The sequence below is a fragment of the Puccinia triticina genome, chromosome 10A (genome assembly GCF_026914185.1).
Source record: "Puccinia triticina chromosome 10A, complete sequence".
Classification (NCBI taxonomy): domain Eukaryota; kingdom Fungi; phylum Basidiomycota; class Pucciniomycetes; order Pucciniales; family Pucciniaceae; genus Puccinia; species Puccinia triticina.
In genome coordinates, this window is record NC_070567.1 from 4717855 (window position 1) to 4740493 (window position 22639).

At 46.8% G+C, this 22639-nt stretch overlaps 3 protein-coding genes across 3 annotated transcripts; 2 read left to right on the top strand and 1 right to left on the bottom strand.

The window, feature by feature from the left end:
• Nucleotides 1–1211: 1211 nt before the first annotated feature.
• Nucleotides 1212–1843, bottom strand: PtA15_10A455 (uncharacterized protein; the record flags this gene model as incomplete). Its single annotated transcript, XM_053160632.1, has 2 exons — nt 1212–1378; nt 1441–1843. 2 exons carry the CDS (start codon nt 1841–1843, stop codon nt 1212–1214), a joined length of 570 nt encoding a protein of 189 aa, XP_053024587.1.
• Nucleotides 1844–2271: 428 nt separating this feature from the next.
• On the top strand, nt 2272–4054 carry PtA15_10A456 (uncharacterized protein; the record flags this gene model as incomplete). Its single annotated transcript, XM_053160633.1, has 7 exons — nt 2272–2751; nt 2818–2904; nt 2979–3101; nt 3190–3252; nt 3353–3408; nt 3504–3590; nt 3661–4054. The coding sequence occupies 7 exons, from the start codon at nt 2272–2274 to the stop codon at nt 4052–4054; spliced, it is 1290 nt and encodes a 429-aa protein (XP_053024588.1).
• A 1603-nt stretch (nt 4055–5657) lies between these two features.
• PtA15_10A457 (uncharacterized protein) lies at nt 5658–22580 on the top strand (the record flags this gene model as incomplete). Its single annotated transcript, XM_053160634.1, has 20 exons — nt 5658–5660; nt 5747–6297; nt 6373–7612; nt 7687–7818; nt 7876–8081; nt 8153–8763; nt 8838–13772; nt 13844–14088; nt 14166–14489; nt 14563–14893; nt 14966–15069; nt 15137–15265; nt 15329–15437; nt 15499–15572; nt 15650–15714; nt 15781–15931; nt 16006–16072; nt 16141–20556; nt 20624–22418; nt 22505–22580. The coding sequence occupies 20 exons, from the start codon at nt 5658–5660 to the stop codon at nt 22578–22580; spliced, it is 15564 nt and encodes a 5187-aa protein (XP_053024589.1).
• Nucleotides 22581–22639: the final 59 nt, after the last annotated feature.

A 22639-nucleotide genomic window follows, 5' to 3' on the forward strand; every position in this document is an offset into this window, starting at 1 on the left:
GCTTCATTGATTCTGGAAAGTTGATTATATTTGGAATTTGCAAATCTCCTATTTCTTCTACTTTGCCATTAAAGAATCCTTGCAAGTCTGTTATACCTTGCAGTTTCATATTGTTTGATTGAGAAATCTCAATATTGCTTGTAGCCGGTGTTGAAGGGAAGGAGTGAGTTATAAGGGGTTTGCTTTTGAATGCTCTATATTGATCAAAAGACTCATTTTGTCTATGTTGATTGAAAATCAAGTTAGTATCAGATGTACAATTTTCATAATAATCTTTTGAGTCAAAGTTTCCAAAACAAATTCAATGTCAAAAAAACAGACAAATTTTGAATGATCATATTTCAATCACTTACTTTCAATAACATGATGAATGCTTGCACCTGGGTAATCATTTCTGTCCAAGTTCTCACAGCTCAAGGATTCTGGAAGTTGCAATAAACCAACAGTTTCTGTACTGCTACCAGGAGGCACTGATTCTTCATCCTGCTGGTTATCTTGATTTCCAGGTCCATGCTTGATTTGATTTTCTACCACATCAAATAGGCATCCTGGGCTTGTTTTTGGGAAAATTGGATCATTCTTCCCAAATATTCCATGGGAACCAGATATAATTTCTGAAAAGGGCAAAAATGATGAATGTGAAGTATGTGATCCTCCTGATCCTTGTGCAGTAACTTCAGATAATGAATATTGAAGGTAATCTAGTGAATTAAACTCTGAGGCAGCTGAAATTCAAATGATACAAGTCAGTCAAGAATAAATTTCCAAACAATTCATCAAGCCAGACTTATAATTGGAGAGATTTATTACTAACCATAATAGAAGGGATTTGTCGCTGAAGCTAAGAAACTAGAGGGGAAAACCTCTCCTGATGAAAGTTCTTTCCATTCATCACACACTCCCTCTCTAATTTCACTAATCTGTGGAAAAACTGTGTCATAATCTAATTTTATTAATCCAGATATGAATGACTTTTTACACAAAAGAATTTGACTGAAGAATTTCAAAGAAGAATTGAATTATATTTGTATGAGAGAAGCTGTATTTCTCACCTGTTGGTAAGATTGGTCCTGATTGCATACCCAAGTGGTTGGGAATTGATTCAACAAGGCTTGATTCAAAGACAGAATCCATTTTTATGTTGCCATCAGTATCTGGGAAAATTGAGCCTCCATTGTTTGAGGTTAATGGCAGCGCAGTTGGCCACTCATTCAAAGTGTTTGGCTGGTGATCCAACAGGGGTTCGGAACTTTGTGCATGAAGAAAGAATTGGTGGTATAATCCTTCCAAGCAATCTGAATAAGTTGCTTGAGGATCCCATCCTCCAAATCCTGATCCGGATGGGAATTTGACAAGATGATTTGAACCAGGTCAGTACCTTGAACATTTTGAAAATTTATTTCCAAAATATGGCATTATCAGCTTATTTCTTCTGCTCACCTTGTGGGTGAGCTTCATGGTACTTGTTCGGAAGATTGGATTTGATCACATTAGTTAACAAAGGGGTTGCTGTCCAATTATCTGCATAAGTCTCGGCGGTCTGTCTTGGCCTCTTTCCTGAACTTGGAATTGGTCCATTTTCTGAGGTGATTGAGAAGGCATTGACTTGATTGGCAGGGTAAATCACGCATTCCGATGGGCGCTTTCGACTGTCTCCATCCTGAAGACCCTCCAGTCTCCCAACGTCAGAGGCGGGTGTTTCAAGAAGCCCCTGGTGTGCACAATCCCAAATCGACAGGGGAGTATCGTCTAAAAGTACTGGGGTTGGATGAGCTGAGACCTTGCTCCGATAGTTAAATGCCACTTGCAAGAGAAGGTAATAAGGTGCTAAGGATGGTAACATTGTTCAAGAGGTTCCCTGGAAGACCAATTGTGATTTGGAGCGCGCTGTCAAAAATTGGAACAGTGATGGGGTTGCGAGCGCTCTGATAAACTAATGTGTAGTCCTCGTCCAGATCAGCCAGGCTATATTAACTGTCTGGCCCAGCGAATCATGGAATACCGCCCATTTGCGTAGGGAGGAGTCGATGAAGGAGAATTTCAGCCAAGAATCGACTCTCATGAGACAGGTTCGCTTCGGGCGGGAGTCGGGGGAAGTCAGCTCACATCGGGCCCCCGGGACTCGAGCTTGGCCAAGTTGGAAGTCCCTCTGCTGCGGGCGTGTGTCTTGCGAAGCAAGCCTCCGACAGCCCTCGGCAGGAGGTTGCACCACACTATGTTTTTATGTATTTTCGAAGCTCACTCCTCCGCCCGCGCCGGCCTCTCATCAAAATGTCGACTTCGCCACCAACCACCACAACTTTTAGGCCCTCAGCATCCCCTCCCTGCTGGACACTGTTCCTCTTCCACTTGACAATACCATCGATTCCAGACGCATGGCGGTCCTTTCTCAGCTCTCAAGAATACTCAAGTCCGATGATCTTTGTCGTTCTGCTGACATTTCATCGTTCAATCAAAGCAATATGCCGTCTGGTCACGTCCCTCCTTCGCTTCCGATCTTCAACTCATCATGCTCAAAGGTCTAGCGAGCTTAGTCGTGCTCTGAACCATGGACTGAATACTAAAATAAGCAATGCTCGCGTGCGGAAAATGTATCGAGACGACGAAGATTCATGCGAAGAGACAAGAGCTCTCTTGGCATCAACTTCGGCTCAAACTGACCGACAAGGTCTTGAAAACGACGAAGGATTTATGAGCAACTTGGTCGTTTGGAGAGTTTCTTGGATCATCAATCACTCAAAACAACTCCAGGTACTTAGATCCTAAAATGAACACGCAAGATATTATTGAGTTGATCAATGCATTTCCTCCCGACAGACCACTAAGTTGGCCATAACTAGCGAAGGTTCAGACCCCAACGAGCTGTGTGAAGCTATCGTAGCTATCAAACACATTAATCCAATCGTCAGTTAGTATACTAGCATCGTCTGCTTTCCATAGCAAATATCACACATTTCTGACAATAACTCTTCTCTTAGCTTTCCCCGATTTTAGTCGAGTGTCTCCAAAGAATCCAAGTTGCATCAAGGACTCGAAAGGTGATCGAGGAACGATCTACGATCGCTTATGAGCCCGAGCTGCATCAACACAAGTTCAAGGAAGTCCGTGAATCTATTTACGACTGTTTTACGCTTTGTACTCACGAACCAAACACTTGAAATCCATCTACACCGCCATGATCTTCGTCAGTTACTCAAGCTATTTAAACCTAGCCAAGACTACGATACCATGCCACGAAAGGGATGGCAGGAAGTGTGTTCAATTTCGAGTTTGTTTCGTGTCAAATAGTCAAATTTGTAAAAACACTCAACCTCAGAATGTAACTCATGTCTTGCTTTTTTTTTAAAAAAAGATAGGTTTTCAAGGTGCTGATCCATCAACCGACCTTCGAGGTGCTGGAATCCTCGGGTAAGTGACGGTCTATTCGCGAATGGATTATCCAAATGTACCGAATCCGTTTCTAATCCGCCCTTGATTGGGATTGAATTCATTTCAATTGACAGTTTAGATGCTTTGTTAGCGTTTGGAAGGTACTACGGATCTACTGGGCAAGAAATTGTGACCGAAGCAATCGATGGCGGCTCTTCATGGTGAATAAAACCCGGATAATCTGTCAAAGCCTGGCCATCTAATCGAGGCCTGGCTCTGGTTATGTTTCAGGTACCCATGGGCACTTGCATCGATCAACATAACCTGGTGGTGCATATCACTTGTCAAGGCCAAGAAACTCGAATACTTTCTGCTTTCCCCATCTGGAGCATTATCTACAAATCCCGATAGGAGAAAAGAGGAAGAGATGCTCATGAAAGATATCCCGAAGGAGTTGTACGGCTTTCTACTCCTTCAGTTGAAACTGACCCACCTGTTTCACCGGTTTTGGCTGAACCTCCAGCCTCGACCTAGCGTGATGGACTTCGAAACTAAGTTCAAAGTCTTCAAGCGGCTCACTCAACAGGGCTTAGTTAAAGGCTTCATCGGCGGTGTGGGCGTTGGCTGGATTCTTGACTCGAGTGATCCCGATTTCGCATATCACCAATTATTGGTGAATTTCTGAAACAAGGAAACATGTTTACATACACTTATATAACTTAGATTCCACCTTCTCAACAATCAGTCTTGAGCTTTGTCTACCTGCAATTCTAGTATTCTGATTTGAAGACCAATTCTCGGCTTTCATTGTTTTCTTCTTGGATTAACTCAATTTGGTCGTTCTTTTAATATGAGTTACTTGATGCATACTATTACACATTGTTTTCACTTGGCATTTCTCTTGCAACTGAAGTGAACAGGTTTTGCTCCTAGTCAACTTGTATGGCGGCTGTGTCTGCACTCCTCTCCACGTTCTGAGCTTGATCAACAAGAACAATAAATTGGAAGCCCTAGACAGACAGCTCTGACCAAGGGTGTGCTTGTTGCTTGAAACCTGAGTCAAATTAGGGATATTGTAGAAACATTGTTTTTCATTTTCAAGGTTACCGCCATGCAATTTCCCTCTTTACCCACCAACTGCCTGACCCTTGTCATTTTCCTCTTGGCCATTTCACTGAATTTTAACTTCACTGTCAAGGTTATTGTCAACTTTGTTTCTTCTTTCAAATTGTTACATACTTATTCTTCTCCCTTTTTCCAGCCTATTTTCTTGTCCAACGTGATTGGAAAGTTAGGTTAGCCAACCTGTTTTGATTTGCAAGTTCTTGTATTTTGTCTTCCTGGTCCAAACTGGTGGTCAGCAAGAATGATGTCTTGTTTGGTCCAGAACCTACATATTCACAAATACACAAATCCACCTCTCCTGAATTTTGATGCCAAACTGAAACAGTTGTACATCTACTTCTAAAAAAAGAAGCTTTTGTGTTCATTAAACAATGTTCTAGAATGAAAATCAAAGCATCATTCATTTTCTATTCCAGAAAATCCACTGCAATTTCAATATAATGCAATTTCCTGAACAATTCAACTATTCCTGAAAGCTGACTGTTGAGGGAGCGAAAAAATGACTCAGAATGCACTCTAAATACCCAGAACATTGCACACTGATTGATGTCAGATTGACTGCTGAGCATAACTAAGAACAACTGAATTTGGCATGTTGGGAGGGATCAGGATTGTGGGTTTTTGGGCCTGCATGAGGGGCTCCCATTGGACAGCACCAGTCATGGTCGAGCCCACTCCTTCGCCAAAAATCTCAAAAATTCCGAATACGGGAATCGTACCCGTCTTTATCGCGCGCCACATGAGAGGCGGTCATACTAGCCGATATATTAATTCGGACTGAACCGAGCGTACAGGCGGTGCCCCCCCTGAGGTGCTAGCGAGAGTCAGTTTCGATCCGACGACCTCTGGGTATCATTGTTATGAGCCCAGCGCGCTACCAGCTGCGCCATCTCGCTGTGTATGAGTGTTCACACTGACAAGGACTGGACGTCTTCGTCAGCCGCAGGAGAACTGGATTGCTCTGTACCCGTGAATATTGCATATGCAATATAGTTTTTGCCCACAACAAGATGCGATATGCCCCGCGCATCTGAGTTCGAATTCTGGATATTCAACCTTCAAAATTCATCAACCAGGAGATACATAACGAGTTCGCAGACAGGCACTAACCGGGCATTCGTCACATTTGATCGTATTTGGCGCGTGGAGGAAAGGACAAGAAAATGGTCAGCACTGCTCTCAGCTTCACTGCACTGTTTGTAAATTTCAAATTTACTGACCGGAGACTCCGTTTGGTCGATCACATATACAGGACTTGATAAACGATTTCGATTTGCTCGGGTCTCTCTACGATTTTCTCCATCAGATAGGCCTTCTTCCACTTCCGAGCGCTTCATCCACGAAATCCTCGACTTCTCGATCCGCTGGGACCATCATCAATCACCATATTTGCTCAGATATCCCACCCAAAGACATCAATTTCTTACTAGATCTCTTCAATACGAATTCTCCCAAAACATCAGCAGAATCATTTCCTCAACATGCTGAAGATACCGTCCCTCGATTGCTAGAAATTCTCGCCCAGATCACCCTTTTACCACCCTTCACTTGTCACGTCTCGGCTCACTTTGCCCCAATCTTATCAGAACTGGCCGCAAGATGGATGTTGTATCTCGAATTTCAAGACGGCGGGCGGTATTCGGATCGAGTTTGCTCGTACTGGCCCACTCAACTTTGCCAGGGTAGCTCTAGTCACCTCGAGGAGAGCCAATCATCAGCTGAAAAGGAAATCATCAAATCTAACCTTCGTTTGATCATTAATGCATTCAGTTTATTATTACCGCATCACCCCTCGTTATTCCCGTGGGTTTTTCTATTCCTTTCAGAGTTCTCAATCATCAGAAACTTTGGCATCACTGCTGACACATGACCTCTCAGACTTTTCGTGATTCTTATGCGCCATCCAGCTCTTGCGACCGATCCATTCGAAGCTTTACCTGTCGAAACTCTAGCTCCAGTTTCCACACTTGATCGCTCCCTTCCGATCAACCACCCACTTTACCAATCAAACGTCGTCGACCAATTTCTTCTGGCGATTACCCGATTGCTGCTAGTATCACCTCATCTACCTCACCCAGGTCTTGTTTTGCAGGGCTGGGTCCTGCCGCCTGTTTTACTGAACATCCTCAAATTTCATCCGCGTCGAGGAACTCGTCAGCTCGCTTGGTATTGTTGGAAGTTTTGGCAAGGCTCGGCGTGCTCAAGTCAATTGATCAAGCAAGTTAAGGATCAATACATTTGGCAACGAAGACCATCCGACCCCTCTCTGATTCAAGAACATTTCTCATCTCCATGGTCGGAAAAGTTTCCACAAAATTCGCTCACCGACCAAGACACGCCAATGGATCCCATCATCGATAGCTCTTCGGATGATATGATTACAATTGAAGAACAACTTACCTGCAAGTGGCATCTGCATGTCTCTGGATCTCCGCCTCAATCTACGTTTTCGTATGAAGTAGTTTCCAGAGCAATCGATGCATGGGTGTGGGAGTTTGACGAATCACACAGAATATTACAGCTCGAATCATGTCCGAAGTTCGACCCAGCTCAAAGAAATGTCGATCTGCCGTTGCTCTTCCTTCAAGACCGTCATCTGACCAAATTCATAGCAGCAATTGAAGGGAACCTGACTCTGAAATTTCATGCGCTGCCTACACCTTCTAGCATCAACAACTTGTTGCCAGCCACTCAAAAATCAATGTGCGAGCCAAGACAATGCGGGTCGGATATCCTTCAACACGAGGATCCGTTTGTTTCAACATCTTCCTCGGTTGTCGCATTGAGGTCCATAAGTCGTCTTATCTCAGACCGGTTTCCCGTCCTCCTATCCGGACCACCCTCCTCTGGCAAAAATACAATCATCCAAAAGCTGGCCGCCCAACTGTGGTCGAAGAAATCAAATTGCAACCATTCAACCATCGACCAATCCGAGGTCGATCAAAATATTGTCATCCTAAACCTAGCCTCCAGAATTCTAGATGCCAAAAGCTTAGTTGGCAGCTACGTCAGCTCGACTGAAGACCCCGGAAAGTTTGTATTCGTAGAAGGCCCGTTACTTAGGGCAATAAAGGAGGGAAAATGGCTTGTTTGCCAAGACATAGATCGTGCATCCGAAGTACGTGTAATGATTTATATCCCTGAAAGCTAAAATCTCCGTTTCTGAAAACTAATTGTGTTTTGGTATTTCAGGATGTTTTGTCTATTATTAACCAACTGGCCGATCTAATCAACCATCGAGCACAGTATCAGGTTGGCGGAGGCTATGGAGGACACGGTGGCCTCAATGGTGTTGGAATTGATTTGGGCGCCCAGTCAGGATGGGTATCAGCTAATGAGCGATTTTTACTGCTGGCTACCCGCACCTGTCAACACGACAAGGGGAAATCTTTCTATGGCGAACAATACTGGAAAGAAGTGGCGATAGGTTCCATGACAAAAGACGATATCTTGAATGTGGTCGCGCGTCAAACCCCAAACTTTTCGGAAAGTGTCCGCGATCGATTAGTTGCCGCATGGGAAGGAGCATCAATGTCACAGATGGATTCCTCTCGAAGGCGTCCAATCCAGTTGATTGATCTTTTGAAGTGAGTTTGATTTACAGCTTTCATTACTAGCCCAGAACGTGCACATGAACTGAATTGGGGCACTGCTTTAGGTGGATTACAAGAATAAAGGCCCTGCTGACGAGGAACCAGGCACTCTCCTCCGTGTCCCAAAATCCGGTCCTTCAAGAGCAAATATTTCTTGAAGGCGTGGATTTGTTTTTCGCTTCATCCGAAACTTCGCTGTCCGAAAGCGATGATCTGCCGAGCAACGTAGCTTTAAACGCTGCTCAGACACTCGGCAAACACCTGGACCTGAACCCCGAAAGATCCACCTACTGTATCTGCCGTCGTGTACCTGATTTTATTCCTCCAGCGCAGAAGCTTAAGGCTGGATCGAGCGGGAAAGCGAAGACATATGTTACAATCGGAAGGATCAAGCAACTCGTCGATAGCAGCATCATGGCATCTTCCATTTCTAATTCGCGCCCCTTTGCCTTGACAAAATCGACCCTGGTTTTGTTGGAGCGACTGGCCGTAAGTATGCGATCATCCGAGCCAACATTATTGGTAGGCGAAACCGGGACTGGGAAAACTACTGTCGTCAGCTACATGGCGAACTTGGTTGGCAAGAAGTTGATTTCACTCAATCTGAGCAATCAGAGCGAAGCCAGTGACTTGCTGGGTGGTTTCAAACCGCTGGACTCCGCTGAGGATGGCAAACGTAAGAAATCAAAAAATTCCAAAATACACAGTAAATGGACCGCCAACACTAACAAACCTTCGTAAAATATGTAGTGTATGGCAACCGGTTGGTTGACGAATTTATTAACACGTTTGGAGATGCTTTCAATACTTCACGCAATCACGAGTTTGTCCACGCAGTACGCAAGGCCGCGTCCAAGAAGAAATTTGTTCGACTGGTTGCCTTACTGAAAGACGGCATAAGGGCTCTCAGCGAGCGCCTAAACAGCAAGATCAAATCGCAGGACCAGTCGCTCGACCTAGAGGCTGATGATTCTCACGAACCTAGCAAGCGTCGCAAGACTAACATCAGCCGAGCGTCACAGTCAACTCAAGCTCGATTGAAGTCTTCTCTGCAAGACTACCTTTTTCAACTCAATCAATTTGAAGAGAAGTTTGTCCGCTCTACGTCGAATCATATGCGATTCAGATTCGTCGAGGGTCCGCTCGTGAAGGCACTACAAAACGGCGATTGGGTCCTATTGGACGAAATCAATTTGGGCACTGCCGAGACGCTCGAAGCGTTGAGTGGACTGTTGCGGCATCCAAATGCGTCTGTCATCCTCAGCGAGCGGGGAGATCTCGTCCCAGTCCCGCGGCACTCAGACTTCCGGTTAATTGGTTGTATGAACCCTGCCACTGATGTTGGAAAGCGTGATTTACCTGCCAGCTTAAGGTCAAAGTTCACTGAACTCTATGTCCAACCCCCCGATAACGATCGAGAAGCCCTCCTGAATATTATCTCGCAACATCTTGGCGGACTCTGCGCTTCCGACAAAAGGGCAATCGCAGATACTGCCGATTGCTACACGGTCATCCGAACTTTGGCCAGAAATGGTAGCTTGGCCGACGGTACCAATGCCCCTCCGCACTACTCTATGAGAACTCTTTCTCGCGCATTGAGCTTTGCTACCACAATTTGTAGTGTGTTATGCTTGAGAAGGGCGTTAGTCGAAGGATTCTTGATGGCGTTTGTAACCACTCTTGACACCAAATCAACTGAGGTAGTCTGCCAGCTTATTGATCGGCATATCGTACAAAATGGCAAGAACCCAAAGGCAATCATGTCCCAGCAACCAAAGAAGCCTGAAGATCAAGACTCCTACGTCCAGGTTGGTCCTTTCTGGCTGAAAAAAGCACAGGTACTCGACGACTCCACTCCAACTCAAGATTACGTCCTCACGGTGTCCGTCAAATCGAAAATAATTGACTTGGCTCGGGCTGTCACCACCGGCCGATGGCCAGTGCTTATTCAGGGTCCTACCTCGAGCGGAAAGACAAGTATTGTTGCCTACATAGCTCGTCTCACTGGACATCCGTTTGTTCGAATCAACAACCACGAACATACAGACATTCAAGAATACATTGGTAGCTATGCTACTGATCCAGAAACGGGACGTCTGTGCTTCAAGGAAGGCGCCTTAGTTCGGGCTCTACGCCAAGGCGCATGGGTTGTCCTAGATGAATTGAATTTAGCGCCGTCCGACGTCTTAGAAGCCCTCAATCGGTTGCTCGACGACAATCGGGAGCTCGTGATACCCGAAACTCAAGAAATCGTCAAGCCACACCCTGACTTCATGCTTTTCGCCACTCAAAACCCACCTGGTCTCTATGGTGGTCGAAAGGTCCTGTCCCGTGCCTTTCGCAATCGTTTTATTGAATTACATTTTGATGATGTGCCCAAGGATGAACTAGAAATTATTCTTTGTCAGCGCTGTGCAATCGCTCCGAGCCACGCCAATAAGATCGTCAAAGTCTTCGCCGAACTCCAAAGAAGACGACAGAGTGACAAGATCTTCGAGCAGAAGCACAGTTTTGTGACCTTGAGAGATTTATTTCGATGGGGTGGTCGAGGCGCAGTAGGTTATCAAGAATTAGCCGAGGATGGTTACATGTTGTTGGCCGAACGTTCCCGGGGCGAAGAAGAAAAGGAAACGGTCAAGCAAGTTTTGGAAGAAATCATGAACGTGACCATCGATCAAGACCGCTTGTACGAAGATGTTAAGTTACCGAAGGGTTTGGTCGCCACCAACGCTTGTAAACGATTATTCAAATTGGTCTCACGCTGCCTTCAGTTCAACGAGCCTGTTCTTTTGGTCGGGGACGCAGGTTCTGGGAAAACCTCTGTTTGTGAAGCAATTAGCTCGTTTGCCGACCAGCGCTTGAGAAGCATCAATCTCCATCGGAACTCTGAGGTTGGTGATTTATTGGGAAGTCAACGCCCGATTCGACAGCGAGCGGAGAGAATTCAGGCCGCCTTACAACAACTACGCACCTGTCTTGCCGATTTGGAGATTGAAATGGCGATTACGGATGGCTCGAGCATTGATGGCGTTATCGGCACTAGCGAGAAAGCTTTGGCAGAGAAAATGAGATCAGTGACTGATTCCAAATCTGCGGATCAGGCGCAGGCGGCCCTCAGTGACCTCAAGCGATCTACTGCACTGTTTGATTGGTCCGACGGCCCACTGATACAAGCCATGCAGGAAGGGGATCACGTCTTACTAGACGAGATCTCTCTAGCTGACGACTCGGTCCTCGAGCGCCTCAACAGCTTGTTAGAACCAGAGCGCTCGATTGTTTTGGCTGAACGCGGAGGTGACACTCTCGAAAAAATGCAAATTACGGCCCATCTAACCTTCCAAATCTTTGCAACCATGAATCCCGGTGGCGATTTTGGAAAACGAGAGCTCTCACCTGCGCTGCGAAATCGGTTCACCGAGATCTGGGTCCCTCTAGTCTCGGATCCTAAGGATAGGTTTGCGATCTATTGTGATCGTTTATCACGGAAAGCCAAATCTTCAGCTTGTGCTAGCTTCAGTCCTTCCGAATGGGCGGCGCACATTATCTCATTTTCCGAGTATTACTCGAAGTCGCCGATCTCTGCCCAATTTTCAGCTTGCGAGTTGAGCTTACGAGACGGTCTTGCGTGGTGCGACTTCATCAGCTCCTGTTCGTCATTGTCGCCGGCTCTGTCGTTCGTTCACGGTGCTCAAATGACGGTTCTTGATCGCCTCGGGACCGCCGGCTTTGGACAAGACCTCCCCGCCAATCTCATTCTCGAACTTCGAGAATCTTGTCTCAGTTACTTGCATAATCTGGCCAAGGTTCCGCAAGACATTCGCGAAGCTGTCTCTCAAGTTACATATGTCGATGAAGGGTTGAAAATAGGCGATTTTACATTGCAGAGGTCTAACTCGGTCCATGAAGACTCGGCTCCGGCAAATTATTCTTTTTCCGCACAAACGGTGGCCCATAATGCCCTGCGAATCATACGTGCTCTTCAAGTTCCCAAAGCCGTATTGCTAGAGGGCAGCCCAGGAGTCGGCAAGACAAGCATTGTAGAAGCCCTAGCTAAACTCTCGGGAAAACGACTGCAACGCATCAATCTCTCGGATCAAACCGATTTACTCGACCTCTTCGGCGCCGACGCGCCTGTTGAGGGTGGAAGTCCGGGCCAATTCGAATGGAAAGATGCTACCTTTCTTGACGCGCTACAGAAAGGAGATTGGGTCTTGCTCGATGAAATGAATCTCGCTCCTCAAACCGTTCTTGAAGGACTGAATGGCTGCTTGGACTATCGAGGTACTGTTTACGTTCCAGAAATCGATCGAACCTTCAAGCGACACCCCGACTTCAGGGTTTTTGCTGCTCAAAATCCTCATCATCAAGGAGGCTCACGAAAGGGTCTTCCGAAGTCGTTAGTAGACCGATTTACGGTCGTTTTCATGAAAGAAATGGAGAACGAAGACTTGTCGCGGATTTGCAGCGAAATGGCTCCCGCATTCAGTCAGATGGCAATCTCCAAAATGGTTAATTTTAACTACCGACTCGTCGAAGAGACCAACAAGACCGGTTCCTTTGCTTCCCTAGGCTCCCCTTGGGAATTCAACTTGCGTGACCTGGGAAGATGGTTGCAGATCACGTCCATGAACGGCAAGTACGACCTCCAACCGCTTTCCCCGGTAGAATACATTGACATGATCTACACTGGGAGGTTCCGAACTCAAGACGATCAAGCCACCTCAGCAAAAATTTCCCGCGAATTTTTCAACGCCTCAAGCACGTCGCGCAATCATCAAGACATGGTTGAGCTCCCTTCCGAGCTGATCATCGGGCACAGCAGAGTGGTCAAACCATCCGGATTGTCCTGGGCTCCTCCGCTAGTTTCGCCTCTGGACATTCCACCAAGTATGTATAACTGCGCCGAGGCATTGATTCGGTGTTTAGAGTTAAAATGGCTCCCTATTCTCACTGGCACGGAAAAATCGGGAAAATCATCCCTTGTCAAGTTCTTGGCTGCTCGGAAAGGTGTCCAGTTACGAGTCATCAGCCTACACTCCGGGACCGATACTTCCGACCTGATTGGAGGGTTCGAGCAAAGTAACATGGAGCGCAAATTGATTGCAATCATCGAGGACACTAGTCAAATTATCCAACAGAACCTAGAGAACTCGTCCCTATGTCGCGACGCCAGCACCACTAACCTCGAAATGTCCTGTAGAGATCTCAAGTACCTCAAGAGTTTAATCTTTTCATTTGATACCGAGAAACTAGTGGCGTGCGTGCTTGACATTTTCAAGCGTTTGAGAAGTCATTCCCTCCGTGCTGCTTTCGAACCGTTTGAGCAATCTCTACTGGGACTTCAGACTTCAAAGCCAGGTTGTCGCTTTGAATGGATCGATGGCCCCCTCGTGACTGCTATGAAGAAGGGCCAGTGGCTTTTGGTTGAGAATTCGAACTTGTGCAGTGCCTCTGTTCTCGATCGCTTGAATCCTTTATTCGAAGGTGCCGGCATACTCCAGCTCGCAGAAAAAGGGATGACTCGATGCGGCATTGATACCGTTATTCCTCACACTGACTTCCGAATCATCTTTGCGTTCAACCCCCGTTATGGGGAGCTTTCTCGGGCGATGAGAAATCGCGGTGTGGAAATCGCTTTCTTGCCGGATCCTCAGCTGAGCGTCATCGGACTCCCATTGCCTCTAAGTAAGTACTCTGTTCATTTCAAGCCGATAGCTCATAGGCTAAATTCGTCGTCTAATTTTCGTTTCTTGAAGAAATCACTCCTCTCACTTCAAGCTATAGTATTCAGCACCCAGTAATGCGTTGGACTGCCCACGCCCTGATTCACTCGCCCACCGAATACCCCCTTCTCTCGAGGACGCTGGATCATTTCTTACCCTCCTCAAGTCCGGACCACACGCTCAAGCTACTGCTATACAGGCTTTTAAAGCCTGACATTCTGGGCGCAGCAACGAGTTGGGCTCAGTTCAACCGAGCGAGTCATTTTTTCATTGGGGAGGTCAGTCCTGCTTTTCAACATCTCTGTGCCCATCTCAACCGTAATGCTGAATCTGGCTTGATTGCGATTAATTGCAGGCATTTGATTTGGCAATAGCAAGCCAATCCACCCACCACTTACTGGATGAAGGTAGAGCTCTAGGTCACCAGTCTTTATTAAGACTCGTCATCGCGGCATGTCTGCCGTTACGCTCACTGTCCCATGAGTTGAGTCTAGAATCAAACGGCCTAAAGAAGCACTCGAGTGACCTCCGCGTAAAACATAGCCAACCTATCGATCACGAACGCGTTTCAAGCTTTGTCAACCATGCTAGTGATGCGGTCCTGCGATCTTGTTTGCTCATTCTGGGCGAAACTCAAAATTGGGAAACACTGTCTGACCTCGGCAGATGTGAATATCAGGTCCGTCTTCACTTTTTTTTTGCTTTCTCCTAAGATGAAATCCTCTCGACTCACCCCTTCGGGTACTATACAGCAACTATTTGGGTGTATAAGGGACATCCAGGAAGCTACTTTACAATTGATTGATTTGTTAGAGTCCTCTCCGGATCATGCGGCGATCGGGTTTGCGTTGAAAATGATTGATGATTCAGTCCATCGAGCACCTCCCCAAACCAAATCCCTGTTCGAATCCACCGAGCTATCTCTCCAGCCCCTGCGCGATTCACACGACATCTCTCGTTGGGAAGCATTGGTCATACTTTGGAACTTGTTCTGCCCACCGTGGTACAAGAATTCGCATCTCGTCGACTTGGTCGGTCAATTAGGCCAGCTCTGCGACGCTAACTGGTCTCTGTTGAATACGGGTCTGTTTTTTTCATCCTTTACCATCCATCCAATATTGATTGATTGGTGTTGGTTCATTTCTGGCGACTCAGATCTACGAGCAATCTATTTCGAAATCGTGGCGTCTCTCAAGATCAGTCGAGAAATCACAGCCGACTGTCCCAAGATTAATTGGCTAACTGAGAAGCTCAAAGAGGTATTACTCCTTGCTCTGATCTCTCGATCTTGATCAAACAGTTCTGAGAATTGATTTTCATTTTTAGCAAATTTCTGCCGCAAAAACTGAAGAGCGACATTTGACTGGAATCCCCCCACCGGATAAAAATTTCGGGCTGGTTGGAGAAAGAATGATTGCGATCGTCGCGACAATGACCAGCTTCTTTCAAACGAAAGTAAGTATCGCTTTCCTCACATACACCTCCACGGCCAAACTAAATCGACTTGTGAACCATCAGAGCGAGTTAGAAATCAATACCCTTCTACCTCAGTGGGGAACCGTACCCAGTGAAGTCGGCGTCTTGTTCCGCTCAAAGGCCTACCTTCAAGATCAGAACGCATCCACACGTAAGCATCCCCCTTCTAATTTCTAGGATTAAGGAGCGAGCTAATATATATGCATCCATAGAGCAAACCGACCTGTGCCTAAACCTGCAGATTATCATGTCATTGACAGCGGCATCGATCAACTTCTGTGATATTGTGAGTCAAACATTGTTTTGACGCGGCACTCCCTTACTGACGTTGATTCCTGTTTGTAGACCAAATCAACTCTCAAGCCTTTCAGCATTTTATCCCAATTCACTCGGTCCAACTTCCTCCATGTAATTTCCGGTATAGCCAGGTGCGTGTAGATATACTTTTTATTTTTCTTCACGCCGTGAAAATTGAGCCAGTATTTCTGTTATAGGCTGGTTAAGACATCCACGACACTCGAGGGCCACGGAGCGGTAGTAAAGACCTTGGACCGATTGGTTTCACTTGTGGCTACCACGACTCCCTGCTTGACTCAAGACCGCGAACGCTTGTGCCATACACTAATCTCAAGCCTTTTAAACTTTGTAAGTTGAGTCTATTAATGAGGATGTCGGTATCATAGGCTGAAACTTGATCCGTTGAACTCGTATCTTTACAGATTGAAGCCCCAGTGATCCATCTCGACGGATCTGTTGAATCTCAGCCGAGTACAATCCTTGCTTCAGGTAAATATCCTCTAATCTGCTGTGACACAACCAGTTACGCTAATAATGGAAATTTCTGCCGAATTCAGGACTCAGGCCGACCTCGCGAGCTTTGAGATTGTGGCACCTTTACATCTCTGACGTACCAATCGACCCTCTATCCGTCCAGACTGCCCACCATTCTTATCTCCAAGCTTGGGCTTCGCGTCTTTCCGAACTGAGGGCCTTCCTAGCTTCCTACCAGCAAACTAAAGGCGCTGCTCCATCAAACCCGCGAATGTCGCAACTAGACGATGAACTCACAGAGATCCAATCGCGCTGCAAGGAGATCCCACAGCCTTCAATTCAACGCTCTACAGATACCCTGGTACAACATGCGATCTTCACTGAGTTGAAAGCATTTGAGAAGCAGTTTCTAGTCGATGGTCGCCTCGAAGATTTAGCTCAGGCCCTAGTCCAACTTGATAACTTCGACTGTCTTCAGTCCCTACATGCACGGATTGAGAATTTCTGCTTCTCGGCAATTGGATTGATCAATCGCCTGAGCAAGCGATTTTCCTCATCCGTCGACATCTTATGGCCCGTTCAAGCGCTTCTGCACATCATGGTCGCGGACCTCACACTCTCATTTCAACGAGCGATGACGAGTTGTTCGAATCAATCTGCGCCACTGATTACCGATTTCATCAGCTGTTTAACATCCAGCACTACTGCTATCGCTGCCGCCAATCTGCGAGAGGATCCCCTCGAAGACAGAGTTCATGCGATCATTGCCGGTGAGGCTGGTCAATCAGCCTTGTCACTTCTTTACATCAGCGCGATGGCCAAATACTCGATCAAAGAATTTGAGAGCTCCCAAACTCACAAGCTACTTTCACTCTATGATAAAGTGTGGCAGTTATGGACACGCGATTGTATTCGACAGCAGAAAGAGGCTGAGGAGAGAGCGCAAGAGTTCAAAACCCGCCGACAAGACATCACTATCAAGTCAGACGAGGAAATTGAAGAAGAGGAATTGCAAGCTTTGTTCCCTTCTTACGAAAACAATACGCCACCGACCTCATCCCACCACTCCTCTGCCAACCTCGTCACTCCCGCGCAAATCTCACTCCTTTGCAAGATTCACCTCTCAATCATGTCAACGGAGGCAGCTGAAGAAAAATCTACGTCTTTCGACTCACTTCGGCAGCAAATCGTGGTATCGATGGTAGAAAAGCATGGACTCGCGCTGCCATCAGTTCTGGATCAAACCTCCTTGGCTTTCCAGTTCCATTCTCTCTGCCAGCTTCTCAAATCATCGACGGCGCCATCAAATTCACAGACAAACTTCTACACCGGTAGTAATACTTCTGAGACCACCCGCGTGGTCCCATTAGTGAAGGCTTTGGCTTCCAGAATCGATGCACTGATTGAGCAGTGGCCTGAAATGACCAATTTGGATGAGATTCTTCAACGATGCCGCAAGATTGCAGCTTTATCGTCCGACAGTCCTCTGGCCTTGATCATCCCGCAATTAGAGGCGTTAATCGGGCAAATCGAGGAATGGCAAAAGTACAGTTGCACTGAAAACTCGTTGCTTTCATTCCAGACTGAGCTGACGGCTTTAGTCGTAAACTGGAGGCGATTGGAGCTAGGATCATGGGCTGCTTTGATTCAGACTGAACTCGATTCCTTCCAGTCTACAACAGATGTATGGTGGTTCCGACTCTATGAATTGCTTGTCCGCGGTTATTCGACGCATTCACACACGCCGGAAACTCAAGAAGCTAAATCCTACCTTAAGGATTGCGCTCTCGTTCTCAGCCAATTCATCACCGAATGTAATTTAGGACAATTCGGATCCCGCTTGGCACTTCTTGATTCTTTCAGCGCACTACTCCGAGCTGTTTGCCAGATCTCTGGTTTTGGGTGCTGGACCCGGATTAACGACCTGTTGAATGGTGTGATTTATTTCTACTCACATTACGCGCCCCTGGTCGACCAAAAGATTGAACAAGCGAAACGTTTGGCCCGTGGAGAGATAGAGAACTATATACAGCTTGCCAGTTGGAAAGACATCAACATCATCGCACTTCGACAAAGCAGTCAAAAAAGTCATCGACAGCTCTACAAAACGGTCCGAAAATTCCGCAGCGTATTGCAAGGACCGATGAAGGATATGCTCCAGAGGTGGCAGGTCAAGAAGTCAGGAGATGTAGAGGCTCGCCTTCCGTCAATACTTCAACAGAATGACCCATCAGGACGCGATGGTTTCGATTTACTTTTGTGGAACCAATACACCAAATCGCTTTCGATGCCAGCCTATTTCTCACAGCCGCAGAACATCTTGAAACGGCTGCAGAAATTAATACATACCAATAATTTCTTATCGCCCGAGGTGACAAACGCAGCTTCTGAAGTCGGCCAATTGTCGACCCATATCTTCTCAGTGGCAAAAGAGCTGAGTGAGGTCAAGATTCCACGGGGCGATGGAAGAGAACGGTTTGCTCGAAACCTTGATCTGCGGAAGCGAAAGGCATTCTCTGAACTCCTAAAAAAGTTAAGACTCTTGGGTATTGGGACATCACCTACTGATCGCCTTCTTCTTCAGCTCTCAGACCCTGCAGTTGTAATGAGTCAGCCATTGCTTGGTCGAGAAAGTTTGCCCGAAGTGAAGCTTTGCTGCGAAGACTCCGATGAATTGCTTTTCGGCCTGCTCAACGAAATGCCTCAATTTCGCAAATATCGCAGTCAGCACCATTCTGACATCCCCAATGCTGACATGGAGCGACTGATCGGCTCTATAGAGAGCGGCTTGGCACTTATCTTGGCGGAACGGCAAACGCTTTCGGCACTTGTCAATGCAATCAAGCCCATCGAGCAATCCCTTGTGCGTATGTTGAGCTTGCTAGATTCCACGGCGTTTTGCACTTCAAAGACCACGGACAACCAGTTATGCGACATTAGCAAACGGATTATTCAGCATCAAAAGCTTTGTGGGAGCGCGATTGAAGAGGCTTCGACATCTATTACGCAGCTTACTGATCGCCGACAAGGCCGTGACCCCACAGACATCACACACATTCTGCGGGAAATGATCGTAACCATAGCCGAAAATGAGTCTCATGTTAAAGACATCGCCAAATTCTCCGGTACCTCTCTCACGCTACTCAAACCGAACGAAGCCGAAGCTCTGCGAAACATCGATGCTAACATGCAAGGGATCAGCAATCGTTTGAAATCGTTGGCTCTCGATTTTCCCGATTTCGACTTCATACTTTCGCCACTTGCCCGACAACTGAGCCATTACCAGACCACCATTCCAAATTTGGTTTGCAGTGATGGCTACCCTTCAGAGAAGGCTTGGAAGTCATTGAAAAAATTTACAGACTCAGTTCTCGTCGTCATTCAAGACCTAGCAAAAACCAAAGAGCCTCAGTTGGATTTGCTTAAATCAAAAAAGGCTCCGGGTCTTCTAAGAAAAGCACATGCCGAATTCGCAAGCTTCAGTGCACAATGTCACTTGGAAGAAATCTCGGGTAATCTATCCAATTTCAAGGCGGCCTTATCGCTTACCAGCAACTCACCGGAAATTTCTCTGCTGCTCAACATGGCCGCATCATTTCTGCAACAGTATTTACATCTAATCTCTAACCACCTGCTAGATTATTTACGTTGGCACAGGAGCAATCTTCACTTGGTACATACAATTATCTCGATCGGTGCGAACATTGCCGAGCAAGGATTCTGTAAGCCCGATTTCAGTGAAGAGGACGATAGCGCCGGCAAGGATGGACCTTCCAAAGATGGAACCGGGCTTGGTGGCGGGCAGGGTGCTAAAGACGTCAGTGATGAAATTGAGGATGAGGAACAACTGGAAGGCTTACAAGGAGAAGCCGAAGAGGAAAAACGCGAGGCAGATCAAGATGCAACCAAGGAAGACAAGGCGGTCGAGACTCAGCAAGATTTTGATGCGTCACTCGAAGATGTTGAGAATGCGGACGAAGGCGATTCGAATACCGACGATGAAGACGAAGCGGATGATGAGATCGAAGATGGTGTAGGCAAAGTCGACCCCCTGGACTCTGGTGCCGTTGATGAAAAGTTTTGGGAGGGTGGGGACGAAGCCGGAGACGAGCCCGAATCAAATGATGCAGAATTGAGTGCCAAAGAAAACCAACCAATGCCTCAGGATTCCGACTTAACCGCACAAGAAAACACAGTCGGCGGTGAACAAAATAAAGCCAAAAACAACGATGATCCAGAGACGACTTCGCCCAAGGAGAATGAGGCATCCGAACTCGATGATAATGGGGAAGGTGGGGAAGACAATCCGGATCAACAAAACGAATCCCCCGATGCTGAAGAAGATAACAAGGATGAAGTGCCTGGACAAGATAACGCCGTCCCTATGATGGATCATGTCGATAATTCTGAAGTCTTGGATCTCCCGGAAAATCTAGAATTGGAAGATAATGGCAGTGAAGCTTCCTCGCAAGACTCGATTATGGATCATGAAGATTCCGGTAAGTTTTTTCCCTACACACCCGACTTGTAAAATCCACTGATTGATTCATTTTAATGAACTGTCAGTACCCGAACCTCCTGAGGGGCACGATACTGAAGTGGATGACGCAGGAGAGGCACAAAGCCCACCCGACCGTGACATGGAGGATTACAAATCAGATCAACCTTCAGGAGAACCTCAGCCAGAGGACAATCCGTCGGGCCAGGGAAAAGATAATCAGAGTGGCGCCGGAACTGGCACTGATGGCGGTGAAGCGCTCTCTACGCCAGCTATCGTTGATCCTATTGAGAACCTCGATGAAAATGCGGATAATGAGAAGCCTCACATGGACGAGCAAAAGTCAGCTAGCGCTGCGAACGATTCCACGAAAGAGAAGCTCCCCGCGCAAGCTTTACAACCCCAATCTAGTGAGCAAGTTGGCGACGGTTCTAATGGCCCAGCAGTATCACAAGAGCAAGGTCCTACAGATAATTGTGATGACACCAATAAGGATACAACTCGGCCAAATCCTCTGCGTAACTTGGGCAATGCCATGGAGGACTGGAAGCAGCGACTTCAGCAGATCATTGATTCCAGTCCCGAAGAAGGCAAGGAAGGCGGCGAAGAACGATTTGATGACACCGCTGAGGTTGAGTATCTGCAAACTGATGACAACGATATTGCTCATCAGCAAGCCCCTGGACCTGCGACCGAGGAGCAGGCGTGCGAGGGACTCGTCAACATGGAAATTGATGACTGTGAACCTGAAGCCGATATCCCCAGACCACCGGTATCCAACTCAACGCCACACCCAGTTGAGCCACTTCAAGCTCCCGAAACGGGAGATCAGAGTGATCTTGCTGAAGCAGCTATTCTTGGATCAAAATCCGAGCCCCAGACAACCAACGATCTTCAAATGCACGATTCACGATTCGAAAATGAGCCCCCTGAAGACCAAGAGAAAGAGGATGATGACCCGGCAGAGTCAACCAACCTGAAATCTGAAAACGGACCTCTTCACGACCCTACAACATCATTAGCGCTCTGGCGCAAATATCAGCAACTCACTCAACGCTCCGCCTCACATTTGACCGAACAGCTCCGCCTCATTCTAGAGCCGACGACCGCAACATGCCTTCAAGGAGACTATCGTACTGGCAAGCGACTGAATATGCGAAAACTGGTCCCTTACATTGCATCCGACTATACCAAGGATCGCATTTGGTTGCGTCGAACCAAGCCCGCCCAACGGGATTATAAAATTCTTCTAGCTGTTGATGATTCGAGGTCGATGGCTGACTCAAGATGCGCCGACCTAGCCTTTCAAACTCTCGCGATGGTGACGAGCGCACTTTCTAAACTGGAAGTCGGACAAGTTGCTATAGCCAAGTTCGGCGGCAGCTTCGACATGCTGCAGCCCTTCGAAGGAAGTTCTGCAAAGCTGAACAATTCGACAAGTCCAATCGAAGGCTTCACTTTCTCGCAACAGCAGACCAATGTTCGACTGGCGGTCGCTAAAGCAGTGGAAGCCTTCTCTCTCGCCCAACCATGTGGCAACTCCTTCAATGACAATGAAACTTGGAAACTAGGCATCATCATCTCAGATGGAATTTGTCAAGATCACGAAGAAGTTAGAAGCTTGTTGCGGAAGGCTGGCAAAGACAAGATTATGTTTGTATTCTTGATTCTTGATTCTTTACATCAGCATATGGGAACTAGCGGGACAAATGAAGAAGGCGCCCAAGGCAAAGATCATCATCCTAACGATTCTTCCATCATATCAATGAACTCGGTTTCCTACGTCACCGGACCCAATGGTCAAATGGAATTGAAGATGGAAAGATACCTAGATACGTTTCCTTTTGATTATTACATCATACTGTGAGTTTACGCTGCATCAGAAAACAACATACCATCTGCATTTGCTGAGTTTGAAACTAACATTTGCGCACTTCTTTTCTCTGTAGTCGTGATGTAGAGGCCCTTCCCAATGTTCTGAGCTCAACACTTCGTCAATTTCTCGAGAAAGTGAACAATGTCTAGCAACCGTTGGTCCATCTCTGTAAGCTTCTGTCTTTTAACTCGGTTCAAAAAAAAAGTGG